General features: G+C 40.4%; 1 protein-coding gene across 9 annotated transcripts in view; it reads left to right on the top strand.

Annotated features, from left to right (window-relative positions):
* MCTP2 (multiple C2 and transmembrane domain containing 2) overlaps positions 1-15,743 on the top strand; it is a 167,338-nt gene that overhangs the window by 145,817 nt on the left and 5,778 nt on the right. For all 9 annotated transcript variants that reach the window (XM_085514929.1, XM_085514928.1, XM_085514930.1 and 6 more), the window contains 3 exons: positions 2,261-2,302; positions 12,263-12,372; positions 14,729-14,838. In XM_085514929.1, coding sequence (XP_085371055.1) covers positions 2,261-2,302; positions 12,263-12,372; positions 14,729-14,838 — 262 coding nt within the window. The remainder of the gene's footprint in view (positions 1-2,260; positions 2,303-12,262; positions 12,373-14,728; positions 14,839-15,743) is intronic.

Genomic DNA, 15,743 nt, shown 5'->3' with positions numbered 1-15,743 from the left:
ATGACAAATATTTTTTGTGGAAGTTAGTCCTCAGTTCTTTCAGAATTCAAAAATACAAAAATAATTGCATGTTGCAAATTGCATATGTTGAGATACGAAACTCTGATGTTGACCACTGTCTTTACTTGCATAACTGCGATAATTACAATGAAAGCAGGGAACAAATTTGTGGATCCTCATAGCATTCCATTTGTAAATGTATCATAGTAATGAAATACGGGCTGAATTAACTCTTACAATTTCTGATAAAAAGATGATTGACATTTGGGCCCTTAATGGCTGCCTTTACACAAATGAATTGCTTGAATTATGTACAGAGAAATTGTATCCTAGATCCCAGGATTAAAAAAAAAAAAAGAAAAAAAAGTTGATTACTGTTGTATGAGTTTTAGCAACAAAAGTTGCATCTAGTTCATTTTTGATCCATTCCCAAATGGAAGGATTGTTGGAACATGCAGAAAGTTATGCAGTAACAACAAGGATGGAGGTTTGATTTGAAAATGAAGGGTAAGAAAAATGCTTTTTTCCAAGTCCAGAATAACATAGAAAGGTATTGTGCGTCTCTAGGGACTACTTTATTTCATCAAGAAACAAGGTCTACTCGTGAGGGAGAATCTCAGCCAAACATTTCTTTTTATTGTTTTATTTTAAATACAAAAGGCAATACAAAATCTTGCTAGGTTGCCTAGGAATAGTGCACAGAGACTACCATTCAACACCTGTCATTCATCCTATGGTGAGTTTATTGCATGCTTAGATGAGGACAGTCTCACACAAGTCAGCAGGATTGAACAGCAGATCATTCACGTGGATGCTACAGGAAGACCATATTCGCAATTCCAAGTTAAACAGCAGGGAAGGAAAGTTGAATGGAAAATTGGCCCTTTTTGGTCACACATCCTGTAAGCAGTGTGGTGCTGAGAAATTCAGGGGTGTATTTTGCATAAGAAAAGTTACACGTCTGCCTGAGTGCTTTGCAGGATTGGGATCATATGGAACAAGTCGTCAAACTGCCTTTAATATTACCTGATTCCTTTTTTATGTGTGCCTATGATTCCAACCATCTGTAGGTCAGAAATAGACAATCAGGTGCTACCTCTAGTCACATCTGTCCTGCAGATGACAGAAGTTATTTTCTTCCAAATACCTGTGCTTTATTCACAGTTACTTATTTATTTATTTTAGTTTCTTGAGACCTTGGCTACAAGTGCAGTACTTTTCATGTGTAGTTAAGAAGGAGAGCAAGAGTCTTCGGAAGAGAGGACTCCAATTTCTGTGCCATAAAATGGAGATAACAGTATTAACCTTGTAGGCATGAACCAATTGCCAGGACATTAAATGCATGAGTATTGGTAAAACGCTTTATGATTTACAGATGGGAGCTTCTATAGAAATGTAAACCATGGTCACTGTTAGCTTAGGTACAATGAGTGTAGTAGAGAGCTGGGGTAAACCCAGATGTGAACACTGAATACTAGTTGCAGCTATTTTGGCAGGAAAGATAAAAACCGAATCCCAAATCTTTTATGTTGTCGATTCTTTGCCTTTATTGTTAATTGTATTTGAACTTGTAATATACTGATGGAAATATTAAATAAACAAGAAAAACTTGGAGGACCGTATTAAAGACCCAATTTATAAAATACCTGAATTAAAACCCAACCACTCCTAATTCCAAGCCATGAGCGAGTCTTTTATTTTCCTTCCCTACCTATCAGTGTTGAAGTTAAAGGGAGGGAATAATGCTGCATAGAAATCTGGTTATGAATCATGAGATTGATTATATTCATACTAATGTATTTTCTACAATCTAATGCTTTGGTAATGACCCTAAAGGGAGAGAGCAGTCATTGTAACAGTGAGGATGGAACAAGTTGAGTGTAGTGTCCTCAGCCTTGACATGCTGACTGGTTCGTTTGTCAGACGAAGAACACAGTTGTTTACAGCTAGTTAAAGCTGGCAATGAATTTGAAAGCCTGTTGCCTTCAGATCACAGGACACAACCACTAATGCTTTATTTAGACAAAAATTTGTATAGGGTATTGCCTGCTTTGTTCAGGTTATCACAAAAAAATAAAAAAGTCCTTGAATGCTAAACATTATTTCTGAAAGGTGAAAATTGTGGGTTTGTTAATGATTTGCAGTAGAAGTGGGAGAAAACCTTGTAATAAAATGCTGTGGGAGTAGCAAGCTTTTCGAACATTGCCTATCAATGAGAAATAAGTGTGATTCTTTCTAATATGGATGTATGCTTTTTCAGGAGCTTATGGGCTTGGATGAAGATGACGATGAGGAAGATAAGGTAAATATGTCTTGGTGTTTTGGCTAGAATGAGAAAGAAAGTGGGTGCAGCACAAACTAACCATCTTGTCTCCATGAGATCTGCATTCCTTATCTGTTTTAACTGGGAAAACTATTACCCGTTTTTTAATCACCAGACTGAAAGTTTGAGGATTGCTGGTTGGTTTGTATAATGTTCAATAGTGGCATTACCTGCATGAGACCTGTGAACTTCATTTGAATCTGTGGGGTGCCCAGGGTGTGCTTGGAATCATAGGACATATGTTCGTGTGCCAGTGTATGCATGTGTATGGGTGGTCAAGGTGAGTATATAAAATACATCATCACTTCCTCTGTGAGTGTTGGATGAACATTCTGCACTAATGGCTTACAACAAATCACACGGCATTTCCATTTCTGTAGGCCAGAGTTGCTGTGATTTGTGAAGGGCTGCTTAAGGTTTTCTCAACATCTAATCTACAGGCTTGGAAAAAAGAGGTTTTTAGTTTTTCGGCAGAAATGTAGAAAGAGTTGGTGCTGGTGAGGCCTTGTTTTATTAGAGCATACTTCTTCATTCTGCTCACTATGAAAAATTCATTGGATTTATGTTTTTTCAAGTTTATCAAGCCACAGTGACAAATGATGAAGGGATTAGAGGGCATGACATGAAGAAAGATTAAGAGAATTTAATGTATACAGCTTGAGAAAACATAAGTAAGAAAAGGAGAATCTGATGATCTATAAATACTTGAGAGCTAAAAGGTGAGGAATTATTTAACAAGCAACAGCGTGCAAAGGAACATTAGCTGTTGGGAAGAAAGTGCTCACAAGGCTATGTGAAACTTTCAAACTGTGTATTAAGTTAATAAGCTCTTCGTGAATATTCTGTGGTTTAAGAGTGTTACAGTGAAGTTGTTGATTGTTGTGAAGGAAATCAGTGCCACAGTTAGGAAGTGTACTTAACCCTTCTCAGTCGTAGACACTAGAATTGAAGCTCAGCAGACCTGTTGGTGGGAATAGATGTTTAAAAGTAACGGGCTCTTCTGTGGTTGCTGTATTTTGATGAGCAAACAAAAATCCATCCAAGTAATAACTGGAAGTTTTAGACAATCCAGGTGAATTGTGGGATTCTTGCAATGAGCAGAGAGATTCTCATTTTTGCATTATTCTCGTTGTTAAATTGATCAACATCTGAGTTCCACCAGATCTCCATTTCCCAGAGCCTTTACTGCAAGAAACACTGTCACATGGACACCTCCATTAGGCTTTCTTACCAAGATAAGTCTTTTATCTCAATATTGTGACAATAGCAACTCCTAACTTGTATTAATCTGTATACTAGTATTGTGTGTCTGAGATTCAGACATGGAATTACTAGAGAATTGCCAGTCATTCCTTGTGTCCCAGGCCACTCACTTTGCTGCGTTGCCTCACTGTCTTCCTGTTATCCTGGGTATATTCGCTGCAGTGTTAGACCACGTTGTGCACATCTTTAAGTGTTAGGTTATTCTAAGTGACTTTTCCAAGTTTGAGGGTGGCCAATGCTCTCTATGCAGTACAAGAAATATGTAATTCTATGACATTATCTCACTGCAATGTCAACATTTAAACAGACAACCGTACTTTGAAAAGAAGTCTGTGTATTTTTTTTCCCTCCCTAATACAAGAACCAAAGTTGAAATCTGTTAGTTGAGTCGTAGTCTACGAGGCCACTGTTTCTGTTTCCTATCATCATGCTGTATCAAAACAGTCGCACACGTAGCCTTTCTGGGTTCTGCTGCAAGTTAGACATAACAGACCACGCTTCTGGGAATTGTAACACACCCTCTAAGAGATGAACTGTTTACAAATTATAAATACACAGACACTCAGTTCAAAAACCCATGAGCAGATTAACTCCCTCCACCTAAACTATCTGTCTTAAATGACAGCGCTTAATTGCCGAATCCCCCATCATTTCTCCCTCTGCCCTTTCCAAATACCATCACGGAGATAAGAGAGCTGTGTCCCTTTGGCACGAGCTGCTCGGTGGATGAATGCCTTCTCGGATTCATTCCATCTTAGATGTGGAGTTCAGGCTCTGTCCTGTCAGCTCTGGGCTCTGTCAGACTGTCTGAAGGATTGTTTTAGAATTATGTCGCTGAAACATCTTTTGCCCACCAGTATAGTGGTATAGACAAGTTGTATGCAGCTTAGATTGCCAGTTGTCTGATCGTTGACTGTTTCTGTTTATTTTACTTCTTTTCCTCTTTCTTTTCTTGACAACGACTGTGGAGCTTTAAGAGCAGGCAGCTACTTTGTTAAATAAGAGTGTGCTCGCACCAGATTGGAAAGAGTCTTGGAATTTTCTCATGGCATTAAGTTTTGTGGAAAAAGCTTTGCATTTCCACCAAAAAAAACCAAAAAAATTAGTGCTATTTCCACATTTGGTAATTGAGTCTAAAGAAAATCAGACCCAAAAATAAGTCAGCAGAGATCCCTGTTCTTTTTCTGGGAGGATCCGTCCAGTGGTGAGCTGACATAGCTGTGCTGGAGTAATGGGATGTAATAGGGAAGGATTAGATGACGCTGTGACTTCAAGCCAAGTTCATTGACGGCTTCCAAGAAATGTTTAGCACCTCGTGGTTAATTTTTCTGGGGGGGAAGGAGAGGCCAGGAAAAATCCCCAAAGAAGAATTCCTCATTCCCTATGTAAGAAATTCTTTCAGAAATAGGCACCAAGAATATACCAACTTGTACGAGAACAGTTTGAAAAGATTCAGCCAAACAAATTAAAGTCAAATTCATCCGGTAGCAAACAGCTGACATTTTCCATTTGTGTTCGATTCAGCATGTGGAAACCTTCCGTATGGATCTTATTTGTACGGGTGGATTAAGATGAAAATTGCATTAATTTCCTCCACAGTAAAGGTCAGTAATTGAAACATGAACCAAGAGTCTATTGTGTAAGACGCTGTATCCCCATACTTAGGAAAGGTCATAGAAGACAATAGCATCTCATTGTTTTATTCTCTGAAAGTATAAATAATTTCATTAGACTCTTACTTTTTTCTTCCATATAACAATTGTAGGATAATATTTCATCATTTCCCCTTGAGGTTGATGAGAAGAAATGATGGTAAAGGCTTGAAAATCCCCCATCGTTCAAAGAGTGTGATCAGACTAAGAGGGGTCACACACCTTCTCCACAAAATTGTGGGCAAGATCATGTCATAAAACCAAAACAAATCAAGGTGTATGTTTATGTAGGCTTGAGCTTCCTTACATTACTGCTCTCTCTTTAGTAAGTATGATGGATCTTCTCTTGATTCTTCCTAATGAGTCTGTGTACAGACAGCAAATAAGCTGGGCTCCTCCATCATCTATATTGGTACTAAGGGATGGATTCTGCTGCTTGTCCCAGGAATGATTGGTGCAAAGAAAGAGGATGGGGCACTTCTAAGCACACAGGATCCATCTGGTCTGGTAACTGTATTGACTAAGTAATGAAAGTTTACGGTTATTGTTTAAGACACTATTTTGACTTCGGCAAGTTTCCTCTATGCTTCTGATTAACCTAATCAACTTCTGGTTAATCGAGAGTACACAGATTGCTCTGGGTATGCTTTCCTCTTTGCAAAACCGTCTGCGAACCAGAAACAGGGAGATGATCTGTTATTTCTCAGTATACAGTGTGACATGTTTTAGGAATGCTGTGATCCACAGGCAGCCATAACTTGGCACAATCCGTGGCCCATCGTCGTGGCCCACCAGCATTCTGGACATCCATACGTTTGAGAGTGATGGGAGAGAGGAATTCATAGCAGGGACTATGCAAAGATTTTTAGGTATACCAGGTGCTGTTGCGTGTCTTTCCTCATATAAAACCTTGGCAGTCATATGCAAGCTGACAATTTTCCTCTTGGCCTGCAGGTAGGCGAACCAACACTGTAACTCCTCTAAATCTCTGGAGGAATATTAAATAGCACCGAGCAGACCTCTGGGCTGAGCTCATAAACCTCAGGGAGCTTAAAACAAAATTTCCCTTAAAAATTCCAACTATGTGAAACGTTGTTAAAATTTCTTTTGAATTGGGCAGACATACGAATAGGACTATCTTCCTCCCATACCCCAAATTGCTAGATTATAGATGATGATGCAGTAGTTTAAATCTAATCACTGTGCAATTGTTCTTAGGTCCCGTGTATTTCCAGGAGAAAGCATTTTCTTTTTTTTGCTCAAAGTTGTTTTTCTTTTAAGATAAAAGATGAATGACGCGTTCTTCTCTCTGTTCAGACTTCTCTTTTTCAGTTCTTGTGCACACATTTCTTACCAGAACGTTGTTTTATTCTGTTGTGACTACTGATATTGCTTTAAGACTTGCAGCAGTATCACCAGATCTTGGGTTATTTTACGTCTCCATGCAAATACATACAAGCACAGAGCATGCATTTTAAACTCCTGTATTTCTCATCTGTCCAGAGGGAAAGCAACAGAGTTATGACCTAAGCTTCTCCATATAATCTTAAATTCTAGTTTGGTGTAGAAAAATCAAAGTCTGCTTTGCACAGATGAAATCTGTCTAATGTAAGCAAAGAAAGTGCTGTGTTTTCCTATGAGCACTCCTTAATGAGGCATGAGATGGCCATTTTTGGCCTTTTTGCCCCCCAGACGTAGCTGTAGGATGCTGTGCCCTGCTTTTAAAACACGTCCTATTAAGGCTGGTGGTGCTGTCCTTCGTATCAGCCTGAAGTAATTCTATTGGCTCTGGTGGAATTATTCCAGATTTCACACCTTTTTAACTGAGAGCATAAATTGACCTGTATGTGTTGCATTTCCTCTATTTGGTAATTATTTCAAGTACGCTCAGATCCGCTACATTTCCACAGCCAGGCAGGCACATTTGCAGCGTGGTGTTAATAAACAAAACGATCCTGTGATGCACAGTTTTGGGACTGCACAAGGCAATCACTCGGAGTTTGGCAGCCATCCCCTCTGCCTGCTTGTCCTCCTGTAAGAGCCAAGAAGCCTTCCTCAGCATGCAGCAGACATCACAGCTCAGGGCAAGGCAATGACTCAGCAAGGCAGATTGCTGGGATCATTACGGCCACCCTTAGCTCCTGTGGAAAGCAGGAGGTTCAAGGTTGCCGAGGTGTCTGTTTTCAAAGCTCTGCCTGGAATTCATTTTAGCTACCAAGGGACTCCCATGACTGCCACCTCCCACAACAGCTTCATTCTGCTGCTGGATTGATGCTGTTAGCAAATGGTTCCCTGTAGACAGTAGAAAACAGTGGTCTCCTATTTATGCCCAGTAAAATCTTTCTAGTTCCAGAAGTTCTTCCTCTGTGATCTATGAGTATTTTGGCCTTAAGATGTTTGATAGGAGTCTTGCCAGGCAGTAGTGAGTCTGGAGGTCCACATTCAAGGTGAGGCTGGACCAGGCTCTGAGCAACCTGGTTGAGCTGTAGGTGTCCCAGTGCACTGCAGGGTAGTTGGACAGGATGACCTTTAAAGGTCCCTTCCAACTCAAGTGATTCTATGGCTCTAAGTTACAAGTGAAATCCAACTTTGGTTACATCTCTTTATCTCTAAGTAACTACAGCATGTTTTTCAAAACCCAGAAGAACAGCAGGCTAAAAGGCGTGCATGCCTGAGCTTTTTTCTTCCCCTTTTCTGTCTATCTTGTTTTGCTGCCAATACGTTGGGGAGTTCCCTATCTGGTGCATGGGGAGAAATCCTGACAAAATATTGCCCTAATGTGTTTGTAGCTGTGGTAATGTAATGGAATAGCTGTAAGAAAGCTAATCCTGATGGCTAGGCCAGCCCAAATGAGGCAGACTGACTCTTCTAATTCCAGATTTTTCAGTCCTGACTTGGTGGCCTGTGTCTTGCTTTCTTCCTCCTTTTGTATTAATTCCTATTTATTCTCTCTCCTCCCCTTATTCCTCATCCTTGCCCCTGAGTGTTCTTCAGCTTTATATATTGAGTTTCCCTTGGCATGCCAGAAATTTGCTGATGAATACCACTTGTCTGAAAGTTGCATGCAGGATTTCTTTTTGTGCAAGCGCATTGTATGAAATCCGAATGGTACGAAGCATTTAGAAGTTGCTAGTGAGTACATGCCTGAAGTTTTGGTTGTCTGCATATGGTATGTGCAGTATATACAAAGAAAAATTCACTTGTAAAACAACGTGGCAAAACATCCTCGTGTTTTACTCTTTTGGATGTATCCAGAGCAAACTCTAAAGGACAGAGTTAAAAAAAAATAGGGAACAGCTTTTAGCCTTTGTGAAAGTGACAGTTGTTAATCATGGAAACAAATGACTGCAAGAAGTAGCAGATCTCCTCCATCCATGTTTTCAATTCAGCACTGAATTCTTTGTTTGAGAAGCAGCAGTAAGTAGCATTGTTTGGGCTGTGGTGCAGAGCGAAGCAAACGATGGGTAATTTTTGTCCTCGGTCTCTTCCTCCATAGGTTTCATGATTTCTCTTGCAGTCCTGGCACTGACAACTGTAGCTCACCAGTGGTGAATTGATGTGTTAATGCTGGAGATGGCTCCTCTTGGCCTGCCCCATATTTCATGCACTTTCAAAGTCTCTGTCACTGCAAGTGCATCAATTTTGTTGTCATGCGAGTTTCTTTTGCAACTGTCCCTGAGTGTCTGGGAGCGGGATGGCTTGTTGGGAAGGGAAAAGAAGATCAGAGAAATGCAGTAACCCCTTATGTGCCTTTCTATATTTGGATTGTTAACCGCTGTGCATTTCAGAAAGAGAAATCTAGAAGCACTTTTCATTCAGTGGGGCAGAGAGAGAGATCTGGTGTCTTCATGTGGAAGTTCAAGCCGATGTGCATTAACTGGACACAAAAGACTTAATTTGTGAATTTGCTGGGTTTTTGCTTTTTTTTTCCTTTCCCCCTTCTTCCACTGACATGCTTAATCTTTTGTAAGACCCCTTTTGTGTTTTTGTTCAGGCAATTAATGTAGAAACGAAGGTTTCTTAAATCGGGATATGCAAGGAAGATTTGAAGCAACACACTGATTATATAATTAATTCTCAGTTGTAAGTTCATTTTCATGGACTTAATTCTTTCCCAGAGGCTGCAGACTGGTTTTGGTCCACCCACAGTGCTGTAATCAGCTAAGAAATAAAGAAGAAAAAGGCCTTGAAGGAAAGGAAGTTCCATGACTGATTTAAGGGGGGGGGGGGGGGGAAATAAGTGTGAGAAGCAGGTGGGGTATTTTATTTTAAATTCAAGAAAGTGCTTCAGAGCTTTGGTTCTTAACCGTGGGTATCCAAATCCTGTTTTCCAGCAGCATAATACATTGAGCCCAAAAACAACTGGGAGAGGAGCAATATCTGAACAGGAAGGAGAATAATTACCTGTGCTGCAGGTGGGACCATGCACAGATAGAAAAGTAGAATGGAAGGTGAATTTAGGATTACATCTTTAACAAATATCTTAATGCTCAGTAATAAATTTCTGTATGGCAGTTGCTCATTTACTAATAAATATGGAGCAGCGACTGTATTCTTGATGGGCTACAGCTGTTCTCGCTGCTTCTGACATTGTTTTGTGAGGTTCTGACTTGAGAAATCATATACAGTGCTCCACAGCCTACATAAATTGGAAGATCTCACTTGTTGTGCTTCATTTGTCTGCTTCTCTCCTGCTTAACCAGTGCCTAATCATATTATTGTCCAACAACTGAGTTCAATTAAAACACTTTCTAATTCCTAACTACCTTTCCCCATTCTTTGCTTGCATATATTTTGTATTACAAATAGAAAAAAGCATATTGTCTGGGTATGATTTCAGTGCGCATGCTAGGTAAGGATACAGTTGACCTTTTATCCCATGAGCTGGTGGTTCCTGTTTTATTTTCCTAGTCTGCTTGGTAGCTGCTGCAGGAGTGATGTGGTGTTGGTTAAAGTGCATTATCACTGTGTTTCTGTGCTCAGTGGAAAACGTGTAAATGAAGCCAGCATGATGCAGATAGAGTTGTTGGACAATCTTCCTTTCAGCTGTGGATAGCAAGAGTAGGCTTGCCCTGGAATATCACTGAATATCATCTGAAGTGGTTTCTTTACCCATCTGTCTGTATTAGGATAGAACAAAATCCCCACTGGCTGCTATACTGCTCTCAACTTCTACCAGCAAGTTTGGTGTGTAAGTGCCAACTATGACTAAGCAGCCGTTGCACCATTCTAGTGAAGGAATGGTTAAAAATAATCCTAATGTGTCATTTACATTTGAGCCTAGCAAGGTTATAGCTGGAGCTGTGTGAAAATGACTTTTTGGTGCTATTTTCACATAAGCTGACTATTTATTTATTTATTTAGTTCTGGGGTTATTTCACACCCCAGGGGTTTCGTGCTTTTTTTTTTGTTGTTGGTTGTTTTATTAATGTAAAAATACTCATTTTCACACCCAAATGTGTGATTATTTAAAAATCTTGCTTCTATTTACTGTGCATTCCCTTGCAACCTAAAGGCAAGTATTCAGATATCTGGAGCTTGATAACTCCGTGGTGGTTTTGGCTGGCTTTTTCAACTCAAAAATTACTGTGAAGAGAAATATGCAGTAAGTAATTCAAAGCTTGGCTTTTAAGGGTTATGAGGGCCATGCTGTCATGTCTGGCTCTTAGTATCCGAGGATGGTTCATATGTTATTTTAGCACGCACAGATGTAGGGCAGTGCCCTCTCTCAGATGCACACAGACCCTCTCATGGCATGATAGTGTCAAAAGCCTGTAGCAGTGAGACTTCACCTCTGTGGCCCATTGTGACTGCACGTGGCCTCTGACCCTCTCTCCTGCACAGCAGAATATTGTGGTTTCATGGCAGTGGGAAAATTGTAGGCAGTATTGCTCTGAATGTTTCCAGTCCCTGCTTACTCTCACGTACTCTGCCTGGCAGGGATGATGGAGAAAGATGGAATCATAGAACAGCTTGGGTTGGAAGGACCTTAAAGATCACTGAGCTCCAACCCCCTGCTAAGCGCTGGCTGCCCCCACCAGATCAGGCTGTGTCCCATCCAGCCTGGCCTTGAGCACTTCCAGAACATGGAAAATGGACATGACTTGCAGTGTACCACCATCATCCCTCTTTGGATGCTGACTGGTTAAAAACAAAAACACAAAAGCACACAAAAAAATATCTTGTATCTAAATGGAGCTGGTTTTGGAGAGTTTAAATGTGATGTAAAATCAGTGTCCAGGGCTCTGCATTTTGTAATAAGTGAATGTTTTGCTGATTTCTTGCTAGAATATCTGCAACCGCACCAATTTGCATGCCTGTATGTGTGTTAGATTGCTGGCAAAGAAACGCTGAATGCTGATAATTGTATACTGATTTCCAAGGCTGATTTAAGTCATTTTGATTTTTTAATTCATTCTGTGCTTCCTTTTTATTCCTGCACATGTGTAGTAATGTCCTGTAATGTTGTTGCCTAAAATAAGCAGTAAGAAATGAAGTTGAGAGTTGCCTGCTTTAAAAAGAAAATGTCATTTTTTCCTTTGATTCTTTTTTGTCCACCCCCCCAACCCCCCAAGTGAAATAATAAGTCTCTGTATGCAGAAGGATTTAAAAAAAAACACATTGCATCCAGTATCTTGCTGCTAATTTATGTACAGAAAACAGCATGGCTGTTGGGATGCTCAGAAAAGTGATATTCAGAAGTTATGGACTGAGGGGTGCTCAGCACCTCTTTTGGGTTGATATATAGCTGGGTTCTTCAGTGAAAGCCTGGCCTGTAATCCTGAACTTCATGTTAGAAGATAAGGAAACATCTGACCAGGTGCTGAGGAAAAGGAGGAAAATGTGAGGAACCATTTGCCTTCATATTCATTATATATATTAAATGTTTTCTTTCCTTCCTTTAGTGATATGCTTGAGTTCATGGATACATGAACTGGGAATCTCTAACTTTTCTCATGTATCTGTGAACATGTTAGCAAATTCTGAGCATAATGTTTTGCTTTTTCTTTTTTTGGGGGTGTAGGAATCTGAGAAAAAGGGAATAATTGACAGAATCCACATGGTCCAAGAGATCATCATAACTGTTCAAAGCATTCTAGAGGAAATTGCTTCGTTTGGAGAGAGAATTAAAAAGTAAGTGATGGATTTTTCTTGCTTAACCTTGATTTGCAATGAAGCAGAGCTGGGGCAGATTTCTTGCAAGGTGAAGCAAGAGAGCCTGGCCATGGAATTTCTATTCCAAAAATGTTCCCAAAACGTAAAGAATAGGAGAGACCATGCGCTCTGGTGGTGTAGCTCTCACAGTGTCTATCTGCTCAGACTTCTGATCTTGTCTGTGATGGATTTGGGATGGGAAATGCTGCTTGAAGTTGAGGACTCAGAACTATTGGGTTTTTCTTTGTATTTCCTCCATAGAAAACACATAGGGGACTGATGGTATTGCCTTTCCCATGCCCTCCCTACCCTGATTACAGGGGTTACCAGTCATTTATTTCCATCTACAGTGCACTGATGTTCTTCTCTACCATTTTGAGATTCCTGCTGATGCCACAAGGAAGCCTGAAGGCAGTTTTCTGGTCTTGTCACAGCAGGAGGCACATGGGGTATTCCTGACCCTGAAAGGGAAAGAGGTGAAGAGCCAAAGAGGGGGGAAAAAAAAGGAAAGTCCCCCGCACAAACACATATAAACTTTTATAACCCAATCTTTATTGGCAACTCATTGACCCACATTGTTTTCTGTTTTGGGCACAAAGTGATGGTCTGTGTTTGAGACACACTTTAATGAGGAGCTGGGTTCAAGCTAAAAATACAGCAAACCCATGTGCTGTAGTTCCACGCCGTGCACCCCAGCTGGGGTGGAAGTGGCCCAGAGATGTATTCCAGTCTATGAACGGGGCAGTGTTCTGCCCAGCTGTGTGGCAGGAAGACTCACTATTAATTCTTGTATTCATTTTGGTGACAATGGTCTTAAAGAACACATTGGGTATTAATGTGGAGGCCCAGTGTAACTTCAGAAGGATTCCATTGTAACTCAACAGAAATGTACCATTAAAGAATTGCCACCAAAATTTTTTGTAAGTGACAGACTGAATCGTGCTGCAGCTTCCATCTGTCACTCTAGTTATGCAATCATAGGGAATTTTACTAGTTTAACAGAATTGAGCTGTTTTGCTACTTGTACTTTTTTTTTTCAACTCAAGCTATATTGATGGCTTCTCCTCCACCTATTTTTACTTAATACTTAGTACGTCTGGTGAAGCTTAAAATTTTTCTCCTGTACTGGTAGTTTTATTGGTCAAGAGAAGTTCATGTTATTTTGTAACCTGACAGATGATCCACATTCACTCCCTCTTCTTCCTACTCCCTGTCATCATGACATGGTGAAGATAGCAGGTAGATGGCATGAGACAAATGCTACAATCATAGAATGGCTCTTGGGTTGGAAGAGACTTGAAAAATCATTTTGTTCCAGCTATGGACTGGTTGCCACCCATCAGATCAGGCTGTCCATAGCCCATCCAACCTGGCCTTGAGCACCTCCAGGGATGGGATACCCACAGCTTCTATGGGCAAAGACCTGTAAATCCACCTACAAACTAGTTACTGTTCATATTGTCTCCAGGTATCTCAGTGTTTGATGATACAGGACAACATGTTGATGAAGTAACTGCTGGGATGTATTAATAGCTGATAACCCAAAGTACTTAGTAGGCTTACATGTGAATGATACGGCTGAAAGAAAGGTTTTTTTGTGGGCTATGAGTCTAAATTACTGTGGTGATTGAGAGCCCAAGTGGAAAAACGTGGGTGTGCAAAGGCTTGGACAGCTGAGTACATACAATAGCTGACTTGAGACAGCCTCCTACATTAAGTGTAATAAGAAATTGATAAAAATGTAAGGAAATAGAAGCAAATGTGTTCCTATTAAGATATATTTGTATAGGATATTATTCCCCAGTACTACGCAGAGAAGTGACTAAGTGCTCTTGTAAGGTTTAGCATTAGTTGTAATTAATCCATTCCAAGTTACCAGCAGAGTTGACTCTGGCTACCTGCCACTTTCAAGTCATGCATCAACACCCTTTTCATGTCATCTCCACTGTGGTCCAGCAGAGCCAGCTCAGATGGCTTGCACCTGCAGCATGGCCTTGTCTCCAAATCAGATAATCTTCCCATGAATAATGGAGAGCTGACTGGTGAGCAGATATGTGTAACAAGTACGACATGTATAAGAAGAAACAAGAACAACTCTCTACTTGGCTAACAACTTCACCAAGGCCCCCTGAGGCTATCCTCTCTCCTTGTCCTGATATCTGCCTCTCAGATTCCACCTTTAATCTGTTACAGCATCCAGGTGCAGGACTCTGCTTACCCACTTTACAAAGTGCATCTCTGTATTTGAACTCATAAAACATTGCAAAGAAATCATTATATTATTATCTGTCACAAATTACAGTGTAGAAATACTGATAAGTGTCATTCCTTGCAGCACATTGAACTGGACAGTGCCCTTCCTCTCCATTCTGGCCTGCTTGTTCCTCATTGCAGCAACACTTATTTTGTACTTTATACCGCTGAGGTACATTATTTTAATCTGGGGTAAGTACTCCGCTCTCTCTCATACGCTTGCAGTATGTATGTTATGTATTCACGGGATTAAATCTTTACATTTCCTGTTACAATCAGTTGCTTTTACTTACAGATGAATTAATATGCTATAAACCTCTTAACATGTTTTTCTTTCCCTCCCTGGGTCACCCAACCATCTTCTTTTCTTAGGGCTCTTTGCTTGTTTTCAGCAGCACCGCAAGAAGCACAAAATGTAGATAAGCTATTTTCATTTATTGTTATTACTGTTATTAGGAAGCAATTAGCTTCCTTGTGCTGGAGCCCCCAGATGGGAAGTGATAGGGAATGGGCAAGGTGTGTTTGAAGAGCCTGACCGTGAAGGCCAGGGCACTGGCAGCCATTTGATTCTTAGCAAAATCAGGAGGAGCGTTGTGCTCAATAACCTGTGGTCCAATGGGAGGCAGTGAGAGTATCTTTGGAGCAGGGAGTGGGACAGGGTCGTATGTAGTTCACCCTGCCAGGCCTGAGCTACTGCTGTAGGAGAAAAAAGAAATTAAATAAAGGATTAAATCGAACAAAAGAAAGAGCAAAAGGAAAAAGGGGAGAAATTGCTGGGAGTTAAAAGTTCTGCAACAAAATACGGTTGTTCTGGTATGGAGGACATGGTGAATACATGAGAACTATACATCCATTCAACATCATCTAGACTGACAGGGCCTTCAAATATGATACGTGTTAAACAACTACCCTGTGGCAAGGCCTTAAAAGACCTTATGGTATTTTCTGTTTTTTAAAAATCAGGTACACAGAAAATTGTGTTGGCATTTTGCTACAAGTATATGGCTTAAAAGCTGCATTTCAGATGTGAAGCAGGAGCATTTCACAGAGAGGAGAAGGCTGGAGCAGCCATCTCATTTTGAACTACTTTCAAGGAG

The sequence above is a fragment of the Coturnix japonica genome, chromosome 14 (genome assembly GCF_054131305.1).
Source record: "Coturnix japonica strain WE chromosome 14, WE-NBRP24, whole genome shotgun sequence".
NCBI classification, from domain to species: domain Eukaryota; kingdom Metazoa; phylum Chordata; class Aves; order Galliformes; family Phasianidae; genus Coturnix; species Coturnix japonica.
Note: the sequence above shows the minus strand (reverse complement) of the source record. Positions and strands in the feature narration are given on the sequence as shown.